The sequence below is a fragment of the Nuphar pumila genome, chromosome 16 (assembly GCF_984573655.1).
Source record: "Nuphar pumila chromosome 16, dmNupPumi1.hap1.1, whole genome shotgun sequence".
Lineage (NCBI taxonomy): Eukaryota > Viridiplantae > Streptophyta > Magnoliopsida > Nymphaeales > Nymphaeaceae > Nuphar > Nuphar pumila.
This window is the reverse complement of record NC_143264.1, coordinates 78,084,441-78,103,994: the sequence shown is the minus strand read 5'-3', so window position 1 is coordinate 78,103,994 and position 19,554 is coordinate 78,084,441. Positions and strand designations below refer to the sequence as shown.

Sequence of the window (19,554 nt, the reverse complement as noted above, 5' to 3'; positions counted from 1 at the left end):
AAAAAAAAAGATCTCTTATTATGTTCTTTTTAAGTGGATAAGACGGTTAGCATATAACGCTGGTAGGACTAGGACCTTCCTGTTAATATTAATAAATACATAATTTTTTCTTTCGGAGGAAAGAAAAAAATTCAGTAATTTAAAGGCGTATGAGAAAAGGGGGACGGGACGTACGTACGACGCAACCTCGACTACCGATTGGAGCACGTCGGACGAAGCGGGTCCCATGGGCCCGAGAGTCAGTTAAAGAGGAGAGCTCGTTGACGTGTCAGAAAGTGATTTGGCAGGTCTCGCATGTGATTGGCCGACGGGATTCCAGGTTGGCGGTCGACGGCGTCGGTGGTGGTGAACGGAGGCGGGGCGGAGTCCGTTGGTGGCGGTTTGGGGAAGTTATTTCTTTTGTGCCCCCTCCCTAACCATGGTTAGGAGTGGGGGTTGGGGCCAAGTGGTTTCTGTAGTCAGGGAGGGTTAACCGGTGGTTAAAGGAGGGGTGGGGCCGGGGAGCTTTCTATAAAAGCCCGCCTCATCGGTTGGTTTTTTTTACTGCGTTTGGTCTTTTTGGTTTTCCCTCTCCTTCCTTCCTTCTTCTCGAGTAGTAACAGTAGACACGACGCAGAGGCGGGGAAGCCATGGCGGAGAGCACCAAATCCCTAGCGATCGTGGCCTTGATGATGGTGGCAATGGCGATAGGTTTGATCTCCGGCGTCCGCGGCGGGAGGGAGGAGACGGATCTGAGGTACATTGTAGTTCGAACGGCCTTATTACTTTGATTTGTGCATGAGTGGATTCAGGTGAGCTCTGTGCTTGTTGAGGTTCGTGTTCGTGGTTTTAGGGGAGCGGATCGGGGTTTTAGGTTTTTTTTTTGAATAATTTGGAGTTTTTGGGGGTTTCGGCCGGTTTTAGGAGCTCCGGTTTTGCGGTTTCCGGGAGAATTCTGTGAAAGTTGGAGTGATTGAGTGGAAAGTAGGGATGTATTTGGATTTTGGATGATTTAGAGTGATTTACTTTGGTTTCTAGGTCGAATGTGCCGAGTGTCACGGTATGGATGATGGAGAATTGGAAGAATTAGCTGTGTTTTGCGATCGATCTGTTTCCGCTTCACCTAAAGATGACATTTCATTTTTTTTGTGTCGATTTCGTTGAATACTGTATAATTTTATTTTTTATTTTTCTTGCATTTTGTTGTTTCCCGTTTCATCGATTAATTTTGAGAAATAGTCAGAAGATTGAAGATGTTTCTCGTACATCTCGTTTTCTGATTCAGATCCCTTAGATATTTTTTTATGTTGAGAAGGCTTTTAATAGAAGCTTATGGTTTTTTTTTCATAAATGCAGGAAATTATTAGGATTTTATTTGCAATTACAGAATTTGAAGGGCATTTCTCCTTTTGTTAGATCAATTTTCAGTTCCATTAAGTTAAAAAGTATCCCTAGTAAGATACACGGTGAAAAAGATAGTAGGAGGAATTTTCGTTTCCGATCTTCCCGGAAAAAGATTGAATTGCTCTAGAAACAGAGGACCGGAAGAGTTTTACCACTTTGTGTTCATAGCAGATGAGAATTTGTATAATTTCTCATTCTTTTATGCCTGTAAGCTATATAATTCAGTTTACCGTTTAGATCGAAGCTGTAGAAGAAGTGCTTTCTTACACTTGACAGGGAAAACAGTCGAAGTAATAAGTTTTTTTCGGGTGGTTGAGTGCTCTTTTCTGGCGTATATTGATATCTTGTTTCCCTATATTAATATTTGAAGAGTATATTATCCAGTTAAATCGATGCTTTTTTTAATCTCATTTAAGCTCTTACTACATTGCTTAGATCTGGAGCCTCTGTTCTCATATTTAAGTATTTGAAGAATGATAATGAAACAAGTGATTGGTCCTCCAATCCGTCTTACTTCTTCTGGATCGTATAAGCATAGGTGGGTAGATCTCCACCGTCAGCTTGTCTAATGGCGAGATCTGGGCCATCGGATCCACTTTGAGCTCACATAGATGATAAATCTTTGGCCTTTGCGCGCCCTTCCGACGGTTCAGAATGAAAGACGTTTCTTTTTCTGACCCAATGCGTGGATCCGTTCTCCTATGCGTCTGTTATCTGTGTCCGACAGACCGTCTTGTGAAGTGCATGTGCGGCATGCCCGATATTGATGTGTGGATAGATCGGGTGGCCCTCCCCTTTTCGGGAGTTGGGTAGGTGAGGTGACCTTTCTGGCTCGAGTCATGACGAATTAGCTTTCTTTGACGGTGGAAAATAATCTATAGATTTTTTTTCTGGATAATTCAAGGGGAAAACCCCATCACCCCACCGACACCTTGGCTGGCCTCCGGTTGGTAAAACCCTTAAGGTCCCCCTGTCCATCGGAGAGTACACTCAGCTTCATCGTTCCCCTACTCACCGGGGAGTACACCCAGCTTCAATCTTGCAGCAAAGGATGCCACCCCCATCAACTTGTTTTTTTAAAGACAAGCTGGGGTTAGGCATACCCCCACCAGTTATTCAATGTATCACTGGGTTTTGAACCTGCAACGTCCCTCCACAAGGAGATGTGCACTGACAGCTCCTACCAACCATCCGGAGCACCCATTGGTGTCACCCCGTCAACTTGTGACATTCACAAGTCGCTCCTACCAGATGAGGAGCCCTTGTGGGCGATACTTTTCTTTTAAAGGTAAGCTGGGGTTGGGCAGACCTCATCAGTTACACAACATATACCATTGAGTTTTGAAAACGTCCCAACCCTTGGTGATGTGACCAAACAAGCGGAACGGTGAAAATATGCTATAGATCCTCTGAATAGACTATAGTATAGATCTCATTCATGGCCATTGTTTTTAGTTTGGCGGCAAAGTTGGCGAATTTCGCTATTTCAAGGTTTCCTTTCTGTTTTTTTATTGTAAAGAAAAAATAGACAAGAGGCGTCGTTGTTCTTAAGGGAAAATGACATGGTTGACGACCCTCTTTGAATAAAATGAGAAAAGATTGGCCTCCTCAAATGACAGATGGCGGATACTCGCCATCTTAGGCGGTTCTTTTGCCTTGGATGTCGTTTACCTTAAAAAAAAAAGCAACACCCATCAGAAGCATATGGACGGCTCTTTGTGAGTCTCTCCGCTGATGCCATTCATTCGAAGCATGAAGGCATCGGGAAAATGGTGGGACCCATCCAAAAGATGAGCATCTCATCCGTGATAGTTTGGATGCCGTTCATCTTAAGATTGAAGGCCCTGACCTGATCCCATCTCCTCTTTGAAAAGTTATGAACTACCCTAAGGTCGACGGTCGATACTTGTACGGTAGGTATTTTAGTTATTACCACTCCCCTCTCTCTCTCTCTCTCTCTCTCTCTCTCTCTCTTAGGAGAGCCATGTAGTTTGTCAAAACGTTACCATAGGCACTAAGAACATTATTAGATGGGATCTGTCGGTCTTTTCGTATTAAAAAGCATAATCTATCTGTCTGTTGTTGTAATGGTACGAAGATGTCATTCACATATGAGCTGTCATGTAGCAGGCTTGCTAATGTGTGGATTACAGTAAATACTGACCGACTCTTTTTTTTTTTTTTTTTCTTCTTTCTCAGAGGGCTTAGCGTCGAAGAACATGAAGCGGAAAGAGAGAGGCTTCAGAGGATGAGACCTAACACGTCAGTTCCATTTTCCTCTCCCCTTGCTCTTATTTTTTTCAAAGATGATCATCAGATTCGGTTCCTTGAGTCCGTTTTTTTATTACCATTCACTGGTAAAATTCGCTTTCTGTCTTGCTCACTTGGTGCTTCATGTCTAATGCAGGACTTTTGTCAATCCGGTCGTGGACGACCCTAATGCCGTAGCAGAGATGGTACACATGTAAGTTTCGAGTCCTTAGAACCAACTTACATCTGTAGTTTAATACACAGTATACAACTATTTGGTCTTATGCATACACATTCCGTGCGACCCCCGTAACATCATTCGCTTATACCTTGTGATCTGGCCTCGGGGAGGGGAATCCCTTCTGCGGCTCACTCACATGCGCCATCTGATTGTGATTCTCCATTGAACCATTGTTTGGCTTTGTCACCTGCGCATGTGCCTTTGTCTCTCACCTGGCCAGGTCAAGTTGGTTTCACGTTATGTATGCTACAAAACTAGACGACCCCTTAACTTTCTCCATCCATCTATTTACATATTAATTTTCATCCCTGCCCAAGTTTGGAAGCTTCTGTTACGTTAACTCTTTATCTGATTTTTTACATATTCGGCATAAGTTCATGTGCTGTAGGGAAATGACAACTATGGATGTATAGTTTACGAAACGGCAGAAGTAAGCCTTGCACGTGAGCGCACATGCACTGTAGGGTCTTTAGTTTTTGGAGCCCCACTTTTTGTAAAAATGACAGAGGAGGCCCGACCAAGCAAGCACTGTTTTATAAAAGCGAGATGTGAATCTTTTCCCTTGGATACTGTCCAAGATGTCCCTTCGTGATTCCTGTCTAAGCTTTTCTTTTTCTTTTTTAAATTCTTTTTACGATATTATTTTTTATCCAACCAGATGGTTTAACTCAAAGGAACCAACAAACCAACAAGAATATGAACTTTTAGCCCGTAGAGATTCCAGCGTAAAAGTCCTGCGCTGGCTTGGATCTATGAAGAGAAAAAGAGGCCCTAAAAAAAAGTTGGTGTTCACGCTTCCTTGCTGCATCATCTGCTGGATTCTTTCTTGCTGTCTTATTTGTCGGGTTAGATATAGCTAGATGGCATAGATGCTCACTGTCTATCAAAATTCAACTCATTTCTTGCTAAATGGCAAGGAGGCTCCAGTTTTCAGAAGCTAGGGTATTGTTTGAGTATCGTCTTTGGGAGAGTGGAAAATTGAGCCTTTTAATCTTGGTTGCGCGGTGAAATCAAGAACCAGTTTTGACCAAATCGCTAAAGAAGATTTTGAGTCCTATCAACCCTTGGCTTTTACTGTACATTCTATCTTTTACCACATTCTCTTGCGCTTTTAATTTTCACCTTTTTGTGACATCTATGGCTGAGGCACAAGTACTGTGCGCATGAGCTTGGGGGCGTTCAGTTGCTCGATTATCGCACCGCGTGTTTGGTCTTGCATGCACAGGTCGTCCCAATAACCATAGTGAGGATGATGCAAATCAGATCCACTCATCCCCTATGTCATCCCTATCTTCATACTCCTCCTTGGGATGTCACTGATGCAAGTTGTTTTGATCAAATCGGACTCCACAGATGTGATCCATATCATTCATTAATTAAGTAAAAATAAACATTTAAATATCGGAAATCCGACTTGTGGGCAGGATTTTTTAGTATTTCAATAATCAACGGCTGAAAAAACACAAAAATTTGTGATTTAAAATTTATTTTTTGATAAAAAAAATACGATCCAAGGTTCGATTCCTATTAAATCAACCATGCTGAATCCATCTACAGAGTCAGATTTTATCAAAACAACTTGCATCACCAGATTTAGGAGGGGATGATTGGAACCGAACTCTAGTGATTATGGGAGTAATGTTTGGAGATGAAGGGCCTTCTGTATATACTTCCTTTTATTATTCAACCTTATATAGATTAAAGTGTCATCGATGCATGTTTATCTTTTCCTAGACATCCGTAGAATAAATGAACATGGGGTTCTAGTATGACTGCAATCTTCTAAAATGAGAAAAGAGTACAGAGTGAGTGCGTTCTTTGTGAATTGTCTACATTAATTGGTGAAACGTCTAGTTGTTCTATGGTTCGTTTCTCCAATAAATGGGAAAAGGAAAGGGAGGGAGGCATTTCTTTTCACCCGCTACTCCGCTAGATGTGATGAAAATTTTGTGGGGCCTTATTTAATACCTATGCCTTTAATTAATCACTCTGTAAACAAATTTATTTACTGAGAACCACAATAAAAGACAGAAAATGACGGTTTGATAACAAGGACTACATTTTAGCTTTCACAAATGGATGATGATTTTGACACCTTTCAATTGTATCCCCCAAATAGGCATTCCTGTACATTTTTGCTAGCGCAACCACTTAAATGTACGTTCATCTGTCAAGACTCAAGACAGCTCACACTTGGTAAGCTGCGTACAACCCGGTCGTTCTCTCAATGAACACCGGATTGACTCTTTTGCATGCTTGATTCGTTACATTCAACACATCGACCTGGCCCACACCGGACCCATCTGGATTTGGTCCCGGGACCCCTAATGTTGTTGCCAAGTCTACCCCAGCGTAATAGCGAAGGGAACGGTGGTAATAATGACGCAGAAACACACCATTGGAAACCTGAAAATCAAGCCTTCATAGTGCTTAGCTGCCAGTTGGCAAAAGCGGCTTTCCATGTCAAACATGGTGAAACGTGTCAGCATTTGATTAGTTGCTTGTTGTGACCGTGCTCCTTGGTGCAAACCTAACCTTTGCGTTTCCTTTCAGGAGCATTAGGAACAGCACGGCGAGGAGGGAGCTGGGGTACTTCTCCTGCGGCACCGGCAACCCCATCGACGACTGCTGGCGGTGCGACCCCAACTGGTCCCGCAACCGGAAGAGGCTCGCCGACTGCGGCATCGGGTTCGGTCGCAACGCCGTGGGAGGCCGCAACGGCCGCTACTACGTGGTGATGGACCCCTCGGACCACGACCCCGTGAATCCACGCCCGGGCACCCTCCGCCACGCGGTGATCCAGGACGAGCCGCTGTGGATCTTGTTCAAGCGCGACATGGTGATCGTGCTCAAGGAGGAGCTCATCATGAACAGCTTCAAGACCATCGACGGCCGCGGCGCCAACGTCCATATCGCCAACGGCGCCTGCATCACCATCCAGTTCGTCACCAACATCATCATCCACGGCATTCACATCCACGACTGCAAGCCCACGGGCAACGCCATGGTCAGGAGCTCACCTAATCACTACGGCTGGCGGACCATGGCGGACGGTGACGGTGTCTCCATATTCGGGTCCAGCCACATCTGGGTCGACCACTGCTCGCTCTCTAATTGCGCCGACGGGCTCATCGACGCCGTTATTGCCTCCACCGCCATCACCATCTCCAACAATTACTTCACCCACCATAATGAGGTCAGTTCTTCCCATGTATACCAATTTCCCCCCGTTATTATATTTTCATTTACCGTCTATAAAATTGGTGTCCTTTCTTTGCTTGGGCCATGGGGTTCTAGAGCTCGAGCAACTGAACCGCTGGTTCCGATTCATGAGCCAAATCTGGATCGGGATCCGGATCTGTTCCAGATACAGTACACGGTCTAACAATCAGCTGAGTCAAAAGGTTGATATTTCTTTTGACAAGGGTTGTTGACCGTTTTACCAACGGTGGCGCGTGGCTGGTAGGAGCTGTCAGTGTACGTCTCCCTGTGGTGGTACGTTGCAGGTTCAAAACCCTAGTGGTAGTGGTGATTGAATAATAAATGGTGGGCGTCTTCCTAACCCCAGCTTGCCTTTAGGAAAAAAAAGTTGTTGATGGTTCCATATTGTTTGGTTGGCGCGTTCAGTTTTATTAGGGGTGAGTGATGTGCTCGCCAGTTTTACACAAGTTGGGAAATTCGGGAAGAGAGGAAACTAAGGGCCTGTTTGGAAGCTGTAGCTTGGATGGGCGTTTATAGAGTTTATGAATTTGAAGAAGTGAAAGCTGCCAAATCCTGAATTTAGTGTAAATACAAAAGAGAAAGGGCTTCACTTTCCATCTCAAATGCATTCCAAACAGAACCACTAAGGTAGTTTGACCAAGATTTTTACTTTGGGACCACCAAATGCATAAACGCCCATCCCAGCTCCGAGATTCCAAACACGCCCTGAAGCTTTTTGCAAAATGTGTGTCGTCAAAGAATTAGAGACAGGATCGGGTGCAATATGATTGCACAAAAAAATGTGCATTAAGCACGTATCCATCAGGTCTACGGCCTCACACCTGACAGCCCAGTCCCCAAGATGCAGGGTGATCAGGTGCATATTTGTGCAATCAAATTGCACCAGATCTTTTCACGAGGAATTCCCTGTTTGTTTTCTCTCTCTCTCTTATGCGAAGTTTTCTCCTCGCTGGTTTCCGATACGTGGTCTTATGTGGTTCAAACCAGCCTTAGAGCCTCTTTATTTCCTGATGCAAGAACGGAACGGACTTGTTTCCGTTCTTCTGGTCAGGGGAAGAAGATGACCCATTTCCTTGGATGCTTAGTTCCGTTGCTACAGTAACGCGAGTTTGGCCTTTCTGTTTAAGTGATCTGTCGTGTTTCCCACTTTTACCTTTCTGTCGGCGCCTTTCACTAAATCGTGTTAATTTTTGGTGCGTGAAGGTGATGCTATTGGGTCACAGCGACTCGTACGAGAAGGATAAGGAGATGCAGGTGACCATCGCTTTCAACCATTTCGGAGAGGGCCTCATTCAGAGGATGCCCAGGTAAAAACTGATTAGGACTCAGGTGAGCTGCACTCAGTACTGGGTGTGGGATCCGAGTCAAGAGGTCCAATATGGGTCCGTCCTGCCAATTCATCGCTTGTAAAAGTCAGGGGCGGAATAATTAATTAACGAATCTATTTTGTGATGAAATTTTCCATTTTGCCCTTTTTCTTCTTCTATTGTATTTTGGTGAATTGCCTACTTACCGCTGTTTGTTTTTCCTTTGTTGCGAGGGGATAACAGGTGCAGGCATGGGTACTTCCATGTTGTGAACAACGACTACACCCACTGGGAGATGTATGCCATAGGAGGAAGTGCGTCCCCCACCATCAACAGCCAGGGTAACCGATACCTGGCTCCTGTTAACCCATTCGCCAAGGAGGTAAAAATCTCTTATCCTTGTTTTTGTCTTGAAATGACCAACCGATCCTCGCGGACTCACCGGTCCTAATTGATTTTTGGTGGATTCATTGGTCATTTAGTTGGGCAAACCTCTTGGTCATAAACGGAAGACGTGGCCTCTCCAATCTCCATCCGTCTCAGATCTGTTCGAAGCGTCCTAGTTTGCACCGTTTAAGCCTATCTAGGGTCCGGTCATGGTTAGCTTATTGGCTGGTCTCTCTCTGCAATTATTGCATCCCCAATTTTGTCTCTAAAGAGTAAAAATAGGGGACCGTGACCTATTGCCTTAACTCGTCGTTTGGTGGGACTCCTAAGATGTACTATCTCTTATCTCATGCTAAATGCCAGCAATGAAGGTCTTCACTTACATGATGATGTCGCCTTTCATATTCATGCCAATATTGTTGAACGAATTCTGTGAGTCAATAGAAATGGGAAAGGATGGGGGCCTACCCAAGCACTGTAATACTATTGGAGTAACCGAGACTGTGGGTCCAATCACTGGATGCCACGCATCCCTTCATGGAGCATGCGTGTCAACCAGTTATTGGGGAAATGACCGTACATACAGCAGCGTCGATTACCCCAACAGTACGCATCTTTATGAGAAGATGGTAGATGGAGGTCATGCTGAAAATGAGCGTTTTCGCTCATGCTGACATCGTGGCCATCCGATTTGCATTTTAAAATGCTCAAAAGTCAACAAAACCACGTGGCATTCATCCAAAATGCAAACAGACGGCCACGATATCCGCATGAGCAAAAACGCTCATTTTCAGCATGACCTGATCTGCTTCCTGTGTACATACTGTACCCGTACGAACGCACCTCCGCTAGCTTCCAAACCTGGCCAATGCAAGGCAGGACCTGTAGGACCCATCCAGCAGGATGCATGTTCACGTCCTCGCATCGCATTCGTAGCACCGAACAGGTGGATCTGGCAGTTTCTTATCATTGTTGGTAGCCCCACCCTGCCAGTGCATGGACTGGCCCGAGATCTGATCTGGTGATCTGCCAAATCACTTTATGGCATCCTTACCGTCTACAATATGCACAAAGACATCAATGGACGGTGAAGATGTCAAATTAAGTGATTTGATAGATCACCTGACTGGCCCAGTGTTGGGAGGGATGACACACACCCCTTCCTTTGTGCCAATGGAGTGAATCGAATCCAACCATAATGGGTCCACCAATTTTCTTGAAAATCAACTGAATCTGTCTTCTTTTTATTATTGCTATTTGATTGTCTAGTTATTAAATGCATGTTTTGGAACTTGATTGGTTACTAGGGGGGTGTGGTGTGGTAAGCAAATGTTTGTAGATAGGCTAAGCAGGTGCGCTTATGTTGGATGAACAGGTGACCAAGAGGGTAAACACGGGCACAAACGTGTGGAGAGGCTGGAACTGGAGGTCCGAGGGTGACCTCATGTTGAATGGAGCCTACTTCATCTCTTCGGGAGTGGGCGCGGCCGCCAGTTACTCGAGGGCATCGAGTCTGAGTGCCAAATCCTCATCGTTGGTGGGCACCATCACGGCTGGGTCAGGGGCTCTCTCATGCCGATGGGGCTCCACCTGCTGACCCAACAGCAAACATCATCTCATCACCCCACCCAGTTCACCATCATATTGCTTCTTCAATGCCTCCTTTATCTACTTTTTCCTTTGTTATTTATTACAAGAAAAAAAAAACAAAAAGGAGAGAGAGAGAGAGAGCAGTCCAATCCGACGGTGTACATTATACACAGTCATCTGTCACACAGTCCTCCCCGTCCATCTTCATTTCAACCTCCCCCTGCTCCATTATTGTTTTTCTTTTCAAACGAAAAGAGAAGCAGATGTTTTATTTAAGAATTACAGGGGCAGGTAAGGTAGCGTTGTCCGTCCGTTTGCTTCTCCTCCTTGTATCGTCTTTGTCATTTCTTTGCTCTTTTTTTTTTTCGTTTTTCTGTGTCTTTGTGTTTAATGATATAGTAGTGAACGCTTTTTTAAATTACTGTTAGTATAGAAAGTTAAAAAAAGCCAAATTGTATTGTAGTGTGGCAATTGTATTCAGAGGTGAGAATGAAATATATCTTTTTCCTTGTATTTCTTACCTCTGGATTGTGGTTAAGAAAATTTGAGCTATTAAAGAAACCAAGCTATTTGATTATTGACATTTGTATGTTTTGCTGTAGTGTATCTATATATATATACATAGAGAGTAATGGATACAAAATATGTTAAATGAGTTTTTCAGGTTTTTTTGTTTTATTTTAAAATTTTGATCATACAGATGTGATCTATGTACTTGATTTTATAGTGATCAGCTCTTGAAGTGTTCCATTCCGACACATGGGTAGGTTTCTATAACGTTAGAAAAATCAAGTCCAAAATCTTTATAAATTTTTGAGGCTCCAAATATCACTTTTTTCATCAAAAATACATGATCCAAGGATTCTTCTTAAATCCACCATGCCCAAACACATTTATAGGGTCAAAACAGCAAAAAACAACAACTAAAGAGCAGAAAAATCCATTTAACATGTTTCATTTATTCATTTAGCACGTACCCATTACTCTCTCTCTCTCTCTCTCTCTCTCTCTCTATATATATATATATATATATATATATATATATATATATATTATTGGCTTGATATGATGTCTTGCTTATTTAAGATAATCCGTGATTCATACAAAAGCAGGGCATTCTTCACCTCTTCCATCTATTCTTTATTCCACAGCAAGTTTAAAAAAATGGAACTTATGTGATACCCTTGGCCCGTTGGAGGTTGTTAAACATGTTTATTTCCATGGCCCCTACTGCTATAGTTTAAAGATTATGCCCACCGATTTGGTTTGTTTAAATGTGTTAAATGGTAGATGGTAAATGGACATCATGACCCGGATGGAGATCCAGTTATCCCTAGTGTCATAACCTTATGGTTATACCCACCTTGCGATCTCATTGTTGCAACTTGTTTTGATCAAATCTGACTCCATAGACGTGATGTTTTTAGTGAAGATCAGCATTTGAATCACCGAAATCAGACCTGTGCATGATTTTCCAGTAATTTAAAAAAATCAATTGTTGTATGACACCAACATTTGATTCTTTTTAAAAAAACATTTTTTTTTAACTTCCAAAAACACGATCCGAGGGTAGAACTCTATCAAATTGACCATGCATAAATCTGTCTACGTGCGGGTCAGATTTACTTGAAACAAGTTGCAACAATGAGATCCTAGGGTGGGCATGACCATAGGGTATGATGTTATATGGATGACTATATGTCTAGATCCCATCTCGAATGACCCCTTGTGTTTGTAATAAAAAACAGATCCTTTTGCACTGGTATGACCAGCTCCAACAGACATTAATGCTTTCGCTGTAAACTTTTTGTCATAGGCAAGACTTAAGTGGCCTATGCTCATCACTGATCAGGTCGAGTCTACTTAGGTTATGAAATGGATATGAGAAGCAATGCTTGAAGCTAAAGCAGATAAGTCAGGGTTAAAAAGTAGTATGAAATGTGAAATGGAATTCCTTTTTGAAGTGATTGTGGAAATGTGTGAGAAGCCAAAAAAGAGAAAATGTATAAAATAAGATGAAAGTGAGGAAGAAACAAGGAGGAAGCAAGTGTGAAACAAAAAATAATAAATATCAACATGAAAACACAAACAATGAAGAAGTGAGTGGAAAGCGCAAAAAGAAAAATAATAAATATCATGAAAAACACAAACAATAATTTGGAAGCGAGTGAGAAGCGATAAGAATCAAGTGGAATGTGAAAGGGTAACGAAGGAGAAGTAATAGAGAAATGATTTGTGAAGCAAGTGGCAGGCCAGCTTCGCAGTTGCCTCACACTTCTTCCTCTTCGAGGGAAGCGTGGCACTTTCCCCTTAGGCACTTCCCGTAACAATGTTGTATTGTAGGTAAGCAGTACATGGATGGCCAGTGTCCAAGGCCTATTGATCTGGGACAGGGTCAAAACATGAGCATCTGAGAGGCCCTTTGACCAGGTGGTCAGCTCTTCCAGTATATGAGTCAAGCCAAGTTGTCCCATCTTCCAAATAATGTCTTGGGGGTATCTTTTGTAGGCTAGAGCACCCACAGAGAGTTTCCTATCTAAGATTGGGCCCATTGAGTGACCTCGTTCCTGGGTAGGCCTCTAGTCATAAAACATAAAAAAAAAATATTAGTAATTTTAAGAGACTAAAACTACCCCAACTTATGATGAGTGTTCAATATTCTGCTTATAGAATGCCAGTTCCGTGTGAATTATGGACCATCAATTATTTACCTACTATGTCCAACTTCTTAGACCAAGAGTTCTGCCTATTAGAGCACACTATCCTACCCTACAACTACCATATTAGTTTTATGACTTTATCCATAGTCACAAACATCATTCTTGGGAAAATAACGGCAAAGAAAAATCTTGTGATATCTTGAAAATCTAGTCTTGGCCCAGTTCAGATTTTGCATGCATCATTTTCTTTATATAAATATATATTTTTCATTTTTCTTTAAATATTAAACTTAAACTGTATATCACACATAAAATAAATAATTTTTTTTTTATCCATACGAGTTCACTCGAGCAAAACACTCTGTGTGCAGGCTTGACTCGTTTAAGTTAAATGAGCCAGCTCGCTAATGAGCTTGTGATCAGTCGCGGGCTGTTTGGTTTATTTATGATGCTTAATTGTGCCCAAATAAGTAATTTCATAAGGCAAAAAAAAAACCTCAAGTGCCATATGAGCAATTTTTTAAATGGGGTAATATTTGGTACCCTATTGGGTAAAGAACCCTGTAGTAAAAAATATAATATTTTAATTTTTTTAGTTTTTTATTACACATCTGACCCTTCATATATGATCTACATATTAAGTTTAGTGGAAACTGACCTTGGATAACGTTTTTCTGATGCATATGATAGATTTTACCAGAATTGAAAAATCAACAGCTTACAATGTACCAAGATTTTAAATCTCATAAAAACATATTTTTACATAAAAAAACTATGGTCCAAGAACCTGTTTCTACGCTGAACACTTCAAAGAAGTAGGGGTGGCAAAATCTGACACGACCCGCAAACCCACTTCTTAGCTGGGTTCGGGTTTGGCTTAAATGGGTCGACCTGCCTAACCCGTTTATTAAACAGGTCGGGTTCGTGTTAAGGGTATGCCAACCCGCCTACCTGGCTGACTCGCTTAATAAACGGGTTAGGTGGGTGGGTCAACCCGTTTACCTGAACCCGATCAGCTAACCCGCCCATCAACCCGTTTACCCGACTCTGACCCGCTAACCCTCTAACCCGTCAACCGGCCCGCCAACCCGTTTACCCTACCCGACCCATCAACCGTTTACCCGACTCTGACCCGCTAACCCTCTAACCCGTCAACCGGCCCGCCAACCCGTTTACCCGACCCGACCCATTTATTAAACAGGTTAACCATGGTGTCGGGTTACCCGTTTAATAAATGGGTTGGGTTCGTGTTTGCCACAGCGGACCCGTTTAATAAACGGGTCGGGTTCGTATTGAGGTATGCTGACCCGCCAACCCTACCCGATTGCCACTCCTACCAAGAAGTCAGATATGTCCTCCTATGAGTTCCAACTAGAGATTCCTTACCCACGATAGTAGCTATCCTCCTTTTTTTTAAAAGGTACGCAAATTATCTTAAATGTTTGAAACTGAGGCAGCTAAGCACAAATTTGTCATACGTTAGGGGCTTATTTGTAACGACGCTTTTTAAAAACCTCTCCTTGCGCGCCCACGGAACCCCGCCGACCCTCGCACCGACTTTGCGCCAAATTCGTCGACGATTAATCGGAGCGCATCATCACTCAAAGTCCAACGGCACAAAAGGTCCAACATGTCTCTCTCTCTCTCTCTCTTGTACTTTTTCCCTCTCATGGAGTGAGGAGCCGTCGTTGAAGGAAACCCTAGGACGACCGGAAGCTACCGGAGATCGCCGGAACGGAGACGCCGGATTCCTCGATCCCGCGGCATGAAGAAGCTCGGAATCGGTGAGCGCACGCAGACTTTGGAGCGGATCGGTTCGGAGAGCAGCGACGGTGTAGACTCCGAGAGCGCTGGAGTTATGGCATCGTGCTCCGACGGAACCGGTGGAGAAGCGGGTCGGAATGGTAATTTTGGAGGCGGAGGCGATCGGTGCTCGCCGACGGAGCGGCAATCGGATCCGTCGGCGGTTGACGATACCGGCGTAGTGGTGGAGCATGTTGCAGAGTTGCAGCCAGAGTGTAGCGGCGAGGATTATTCAGGTTCATCTCGCTAGTATGGATTCTTGTGATTCTTTTTTTTTTTGAATTCGCGGAAGAGATCGCATGAGAGGAGAAAATGAGGTTGAAATAGTTTTTGTTTATTAATTAGGCAATCTGATCACGAGAATCTGATTGCGGCGAGGATTCGTCAGGTTCATCTCGCTAGTATGAATGTCAGTGATTTTTTTTTTTAATCTGTGGAAGAGATTGCATGAGTGGAAAAAATGAGGTTGAAATCGTTTCTTTTCTTAATTAGGCGACCTGATCACAAAATCTTTGAGCTTAGTTGAACACATCGATTTGTGGATTCAAAGGAGTGCAAGAGTCTCATTGCTGGATTTTTCAAGGATTACGTTAGTTTTTTTGTGTTGTTTTCAATTGATATTTGAATTGTTAGTATGTGAAAATCTCTTTCCTTTTCATTTTAATTTCTTTTAGAATTATTCGTGTTTCATCATATATAAAAGAAGCTCTCGGTACTTCTGGATGAGATATCACGAATTTGATTGAAGTCTTGCTTATAAATGAAACATGAATGCTGATGCTTGTGGATGTGAACGTTTACTTGTGGAAGACTTTGGATAGTTTATGCATTCGATTCCTCTTAAGTTCTGTAATTCAATCTCCAGGATTGGAAATTAAATAGATTACTCTTGTTTTACGACTATAAGTTACTTGCTCTACAAGCCAGTAAATCATAGTTGAATCCCAGTACATAGGGTTAAAGAGCAATAGTTGTAACCGATGTTGGAGCTTGAGGAATGAGGACTGATTGTGAAGAAATGACTTCCTTTCATGGGTGTACTATCTGAAGGCCTGTCTCTTAATTAAATAAGTTGCAGTAAGACTGTATCAGAACAAAGAGATTTTGGAGCATTCATTCGAAGAAACAATCCATAGATTTCTGCAAAAAGCTGCCTATTTTTTTTTCTCTTAGATACTCAACTCAATTCCATTAATGACTACATTAGAGGGTCCTGCACTGTAATATGATGATCAAGAACATATTTATGTAGATGACACACAGTAGACTCTCTTTAGATGATTTGAGGATCACACTTGAGCAGTCATGCTATACCGAGTCCTGCTGATTGTGAAAAAGGGAGAAATGATGCAAAGTTCATCTTTAATTTCCACAAGGCTGGCAGTAGTTAAGTTGATTAGGAAAAGATAAGGTTTTCAACCCACAACTGAAATGAACTGAGAGAAAGAGATGTAAACATCAGAATACGTGTTCTTGAAGAACTGTAGGACTTCTAGGACTGTTAGATGAAAAGGAATTCTGCACCATCTTACCACCTGGAATATGCTGCAGTAACAACATGATTGTTGGCTTTACCAAAATAAAAAGCTTGCATCTTATATTAAGGGTTTCCAATCTAAAGTGTAGGCAGAGAGGCTCATGTGCAGAAGAAAATTGATGTTTTTTCACCGTGGTATTGATTGAGAGCCAATGATTAAAGAGTAACTAGGTGATGTTCTGACATGTATGCTAGGGTTGTTTAGTAGATTGACTAGATTCTAGGTGATGGCCTATTTGACTTGGTTGTCAAGTGACTGTGTGAGTCCTAGTCTAGTTGTTCCTAGGTGTTCCTTTTGCAACAATTCATTATGGTATCTTTCACTATAATGAGGGGTATGTTTCTAGGAGTTGAACCGAGCAAGATACTTTAGGTGAGGGCCGGATATTGTTGCATAAAGTGAATATTTTGAATGTGAACTGTAGATGGTTACCAAAAGGATAACTTACTATGTTCAAAATCTTTCTTCTATGTGAACTATGTAGTTTTGTGTTGCCATATTGTCATTGTAACCAGTAATATGTGCATGTTAAAAGCTTAGTAGTCAAAGGACCTAGGCATTCTAGGTGTTGACCCTTCTAGACATTAGATGTTGCCTACAAACTCGATAATATTATTTTAATGAAAACTAAAAACATTAGAAAATAAGAAAAATCTGAAAACTCTTAAATATAAACAACTACTAGAACAAGGTTATAGTTTTTAAAAATTTGTTAAAATGCATATGTACATACTATGTAGGTGCTCCTTACCTAGACGCTGCTAGGCACTAGGCCAGCACCTAGGGCATCTAGTCACCTATGCATGTGCTTAGGAGCAGTTTTGGCTATGGTTATGTGATTCTAAATTGCTCTAATTTGCCGTATGTTTGTATCTACTAGATATGGTATAGATTATATGCATAATTGTATACAGAGAAAGCAAAATCTCTATTTACCCATCTCCTCAAGCAAGTTTGTGTAATGAAATAGACAAAGTAATACAAGAGAGTGCCTCTTATGGGCTTGCAATAACATAATAGAAATAGCACGAGGACCTCTTATGGGTCAAAGCAAGAATACAATCACATAAGTCACTTAGGGGCCAAACAAACATAAAAAATATAGGATCTTATTGAGAGTGAAATGCTTGAGAAAGCATTGCATTACAAGAGGGGGTTTACTCCTTTATGTACACATTAGCCCACATACAAGGCCATTGGGACCATCCTCAACGGCTAGAAATAGAGTTGTTGGGGAGGTCCCAACGACTCTTAAGGCCTTTTACAATTATGTCCTTAACCAAATGGTTAAGGACACAAAGGTTAAAAACAAGAAAATAAAAAAATATGTTGATGACCACTGTGCCCTTAATGGGCACAACCTATTACAACTTTGTGAAAAGATTAAAATACCCCTAGTGGGTATTTCCTATTACAATACTACAAATATAGTCAATTTATATATACATACAACTTAACACTTCCCCTCAAACTTACGGTGTAATCACCGAAAGTTTGTCAAGCAAAAAATAAAACTGGGAGAGAAGGAAGCGCTTTCGTAAAGAAGTCGGCCAACTGAAATTTCGATGCTACATAGGGCAGAATGATGGTCTTCTTGAGGTACTCTTCATAAACGTAGTGACAATCCATCTCAATATAAGAGAGTGCTCTTCAAAGGTACCTCATGCTCTGATACCATGTAATAAAATAGGCAAAGTAATATAAGAGAGTGCCTCTTATGGGTTTACAAGAACATAATAGCAAATAACACAAGGACCTCTTATGGGTCAAAACAAGATTACAATCACATAAGCCACTTAGGAGCCAAACAAACATAAAAAATATAGGATCTTATTGAGAGAGAAATGCTTGAGAAAGCATTCCATTATAAGAGGGAGTTTACCCCTTTATATACACATTAGCCCATGTAAGAAGATGAGCTCTTATCACCACCAATCAATACTTCAAAGTGCTCCAACCAAAGTGTCGAAAAAGAACACTCACAAGAACTACAATGGTTCATACAAAATACCCAAAAAAAGGGTATGCAATAATAAGAGAGAGAAAAATATGTATTATTGATTGAGAATCACACTAGAGAAAAAAATACATAGTGAGGGGGCAATGCCCCATATTTATATACAATGAAAGAGCTTAGAGGAGTGAGTCGTTGGGAGCCCAACGACTCTTAGCTTTTTGACTAAGTCAAATGTTGACTAGTCAAATAAGCTATAAAAAAAATCCTATACTAACTAAACTAAAAAGAAAAGAACAAAAATTTCTAGTTAGCCTAGGCTATAACACATTATTTAACACTCCCCCTCAAACTTACGGTTGGATAACCGAAAGTTTGTCCAAGAGAAAGTGAAATCGAGGAGCAGCGATAGGTTTGGTAAAGAAGTCTGTCAGTTGATATTCTGAAGAAACATAGGGAAGATCAATAGTGTCGTGTAGAAATTCCTCTCGTACATAGTGACAATCTATTTCAATGTGCTTGGTGCGTTCGTGGAATGTTCGGTTGTTGACAATATAAATAGAACTTTTGTTGTTGTAGCATAGTCGTGATGCTCCTGTACTCTGAACACCCATGTCATGAAACAATTGCCTTATCCAAACTACTTCCATAGTGGTTGTAGCCATAGCTATGTACTTAGCTTCAGTTGATGAGAGAGAGACTTTTTGTTGCTTCTTGCGCCTCTAAGAAATTAATGATTCACCTAAAAATACACAGAATTCAGTAGTTGAGTGTCGATTATTGGGATCGCTTCCTCAATCCGCATCAGTATAAGCAATTAAATCTAAGGCGGAAGAAGCAGATAAGAAAAGTCCTCGAAAAATGAAGGTTTTAATATATATCTAATAATACGTAAAACAACTCCCATATGAACAGTGGTAGGAGTATGCTGAAATTGGCTTGTTGTGTGAACGACATGCGCAATGTCAGGTCTTGTAATGGAGAGACAAAACAGTGCCCTGACAAGTTGTCTGTAAGGTGTTAGATTTTCAAGTGATTCTCCATCATCAATCTCATTTTGATATTTACAACTTCGGGAGTGTTGACCTTTTTCTCATCTGAAATACCAGACCTGTCAATAATATCTAGAGCAAACTTAGATTGAGTTAGCAAATAGCCTTTAGAGGAATAAGCAACTTCTATACCAAGAAATAATTTTAAAAAACCCAAATCACTCATT

At 41.7% G+C, this 19,554-nt stretch overlaps 1 protein-coding gene across 1 annotated transcript; it reads left to right on the top strand.

Annotated features, from left to right (window-relative positions):
* Nucleotides 1–540: 540 nt before the first annotated feature.
* On the top strand, nucleotides 541–10,961 carry LOC149813727 (putative pectate lyase 8). The gene is made up of 7 exons (XM_089992484.1): nucleotides 541–736; nucleotides 3,583–3,645; nucleotides 3,791–3,847; nucleotides 6,428–7,070; nucleotides 8,300–8,403; nucleotides 8,647–8,785; nucleotides 10,166–10,961. Exons 1-7 carry the CDS (start codon nucleotides 630–632, stop codon nucleotides 10,385–10,387), a joined length of 1,335 nt encoding a protein of 444 aa, XP_089848610.1. The 5' UTR covers nucleotides 541–629; the 3' UTR covers nucleotides 10,388–10,961.
* Nucleotides 10,962–19,554: the final 8,593 nt, after the last annotated feature.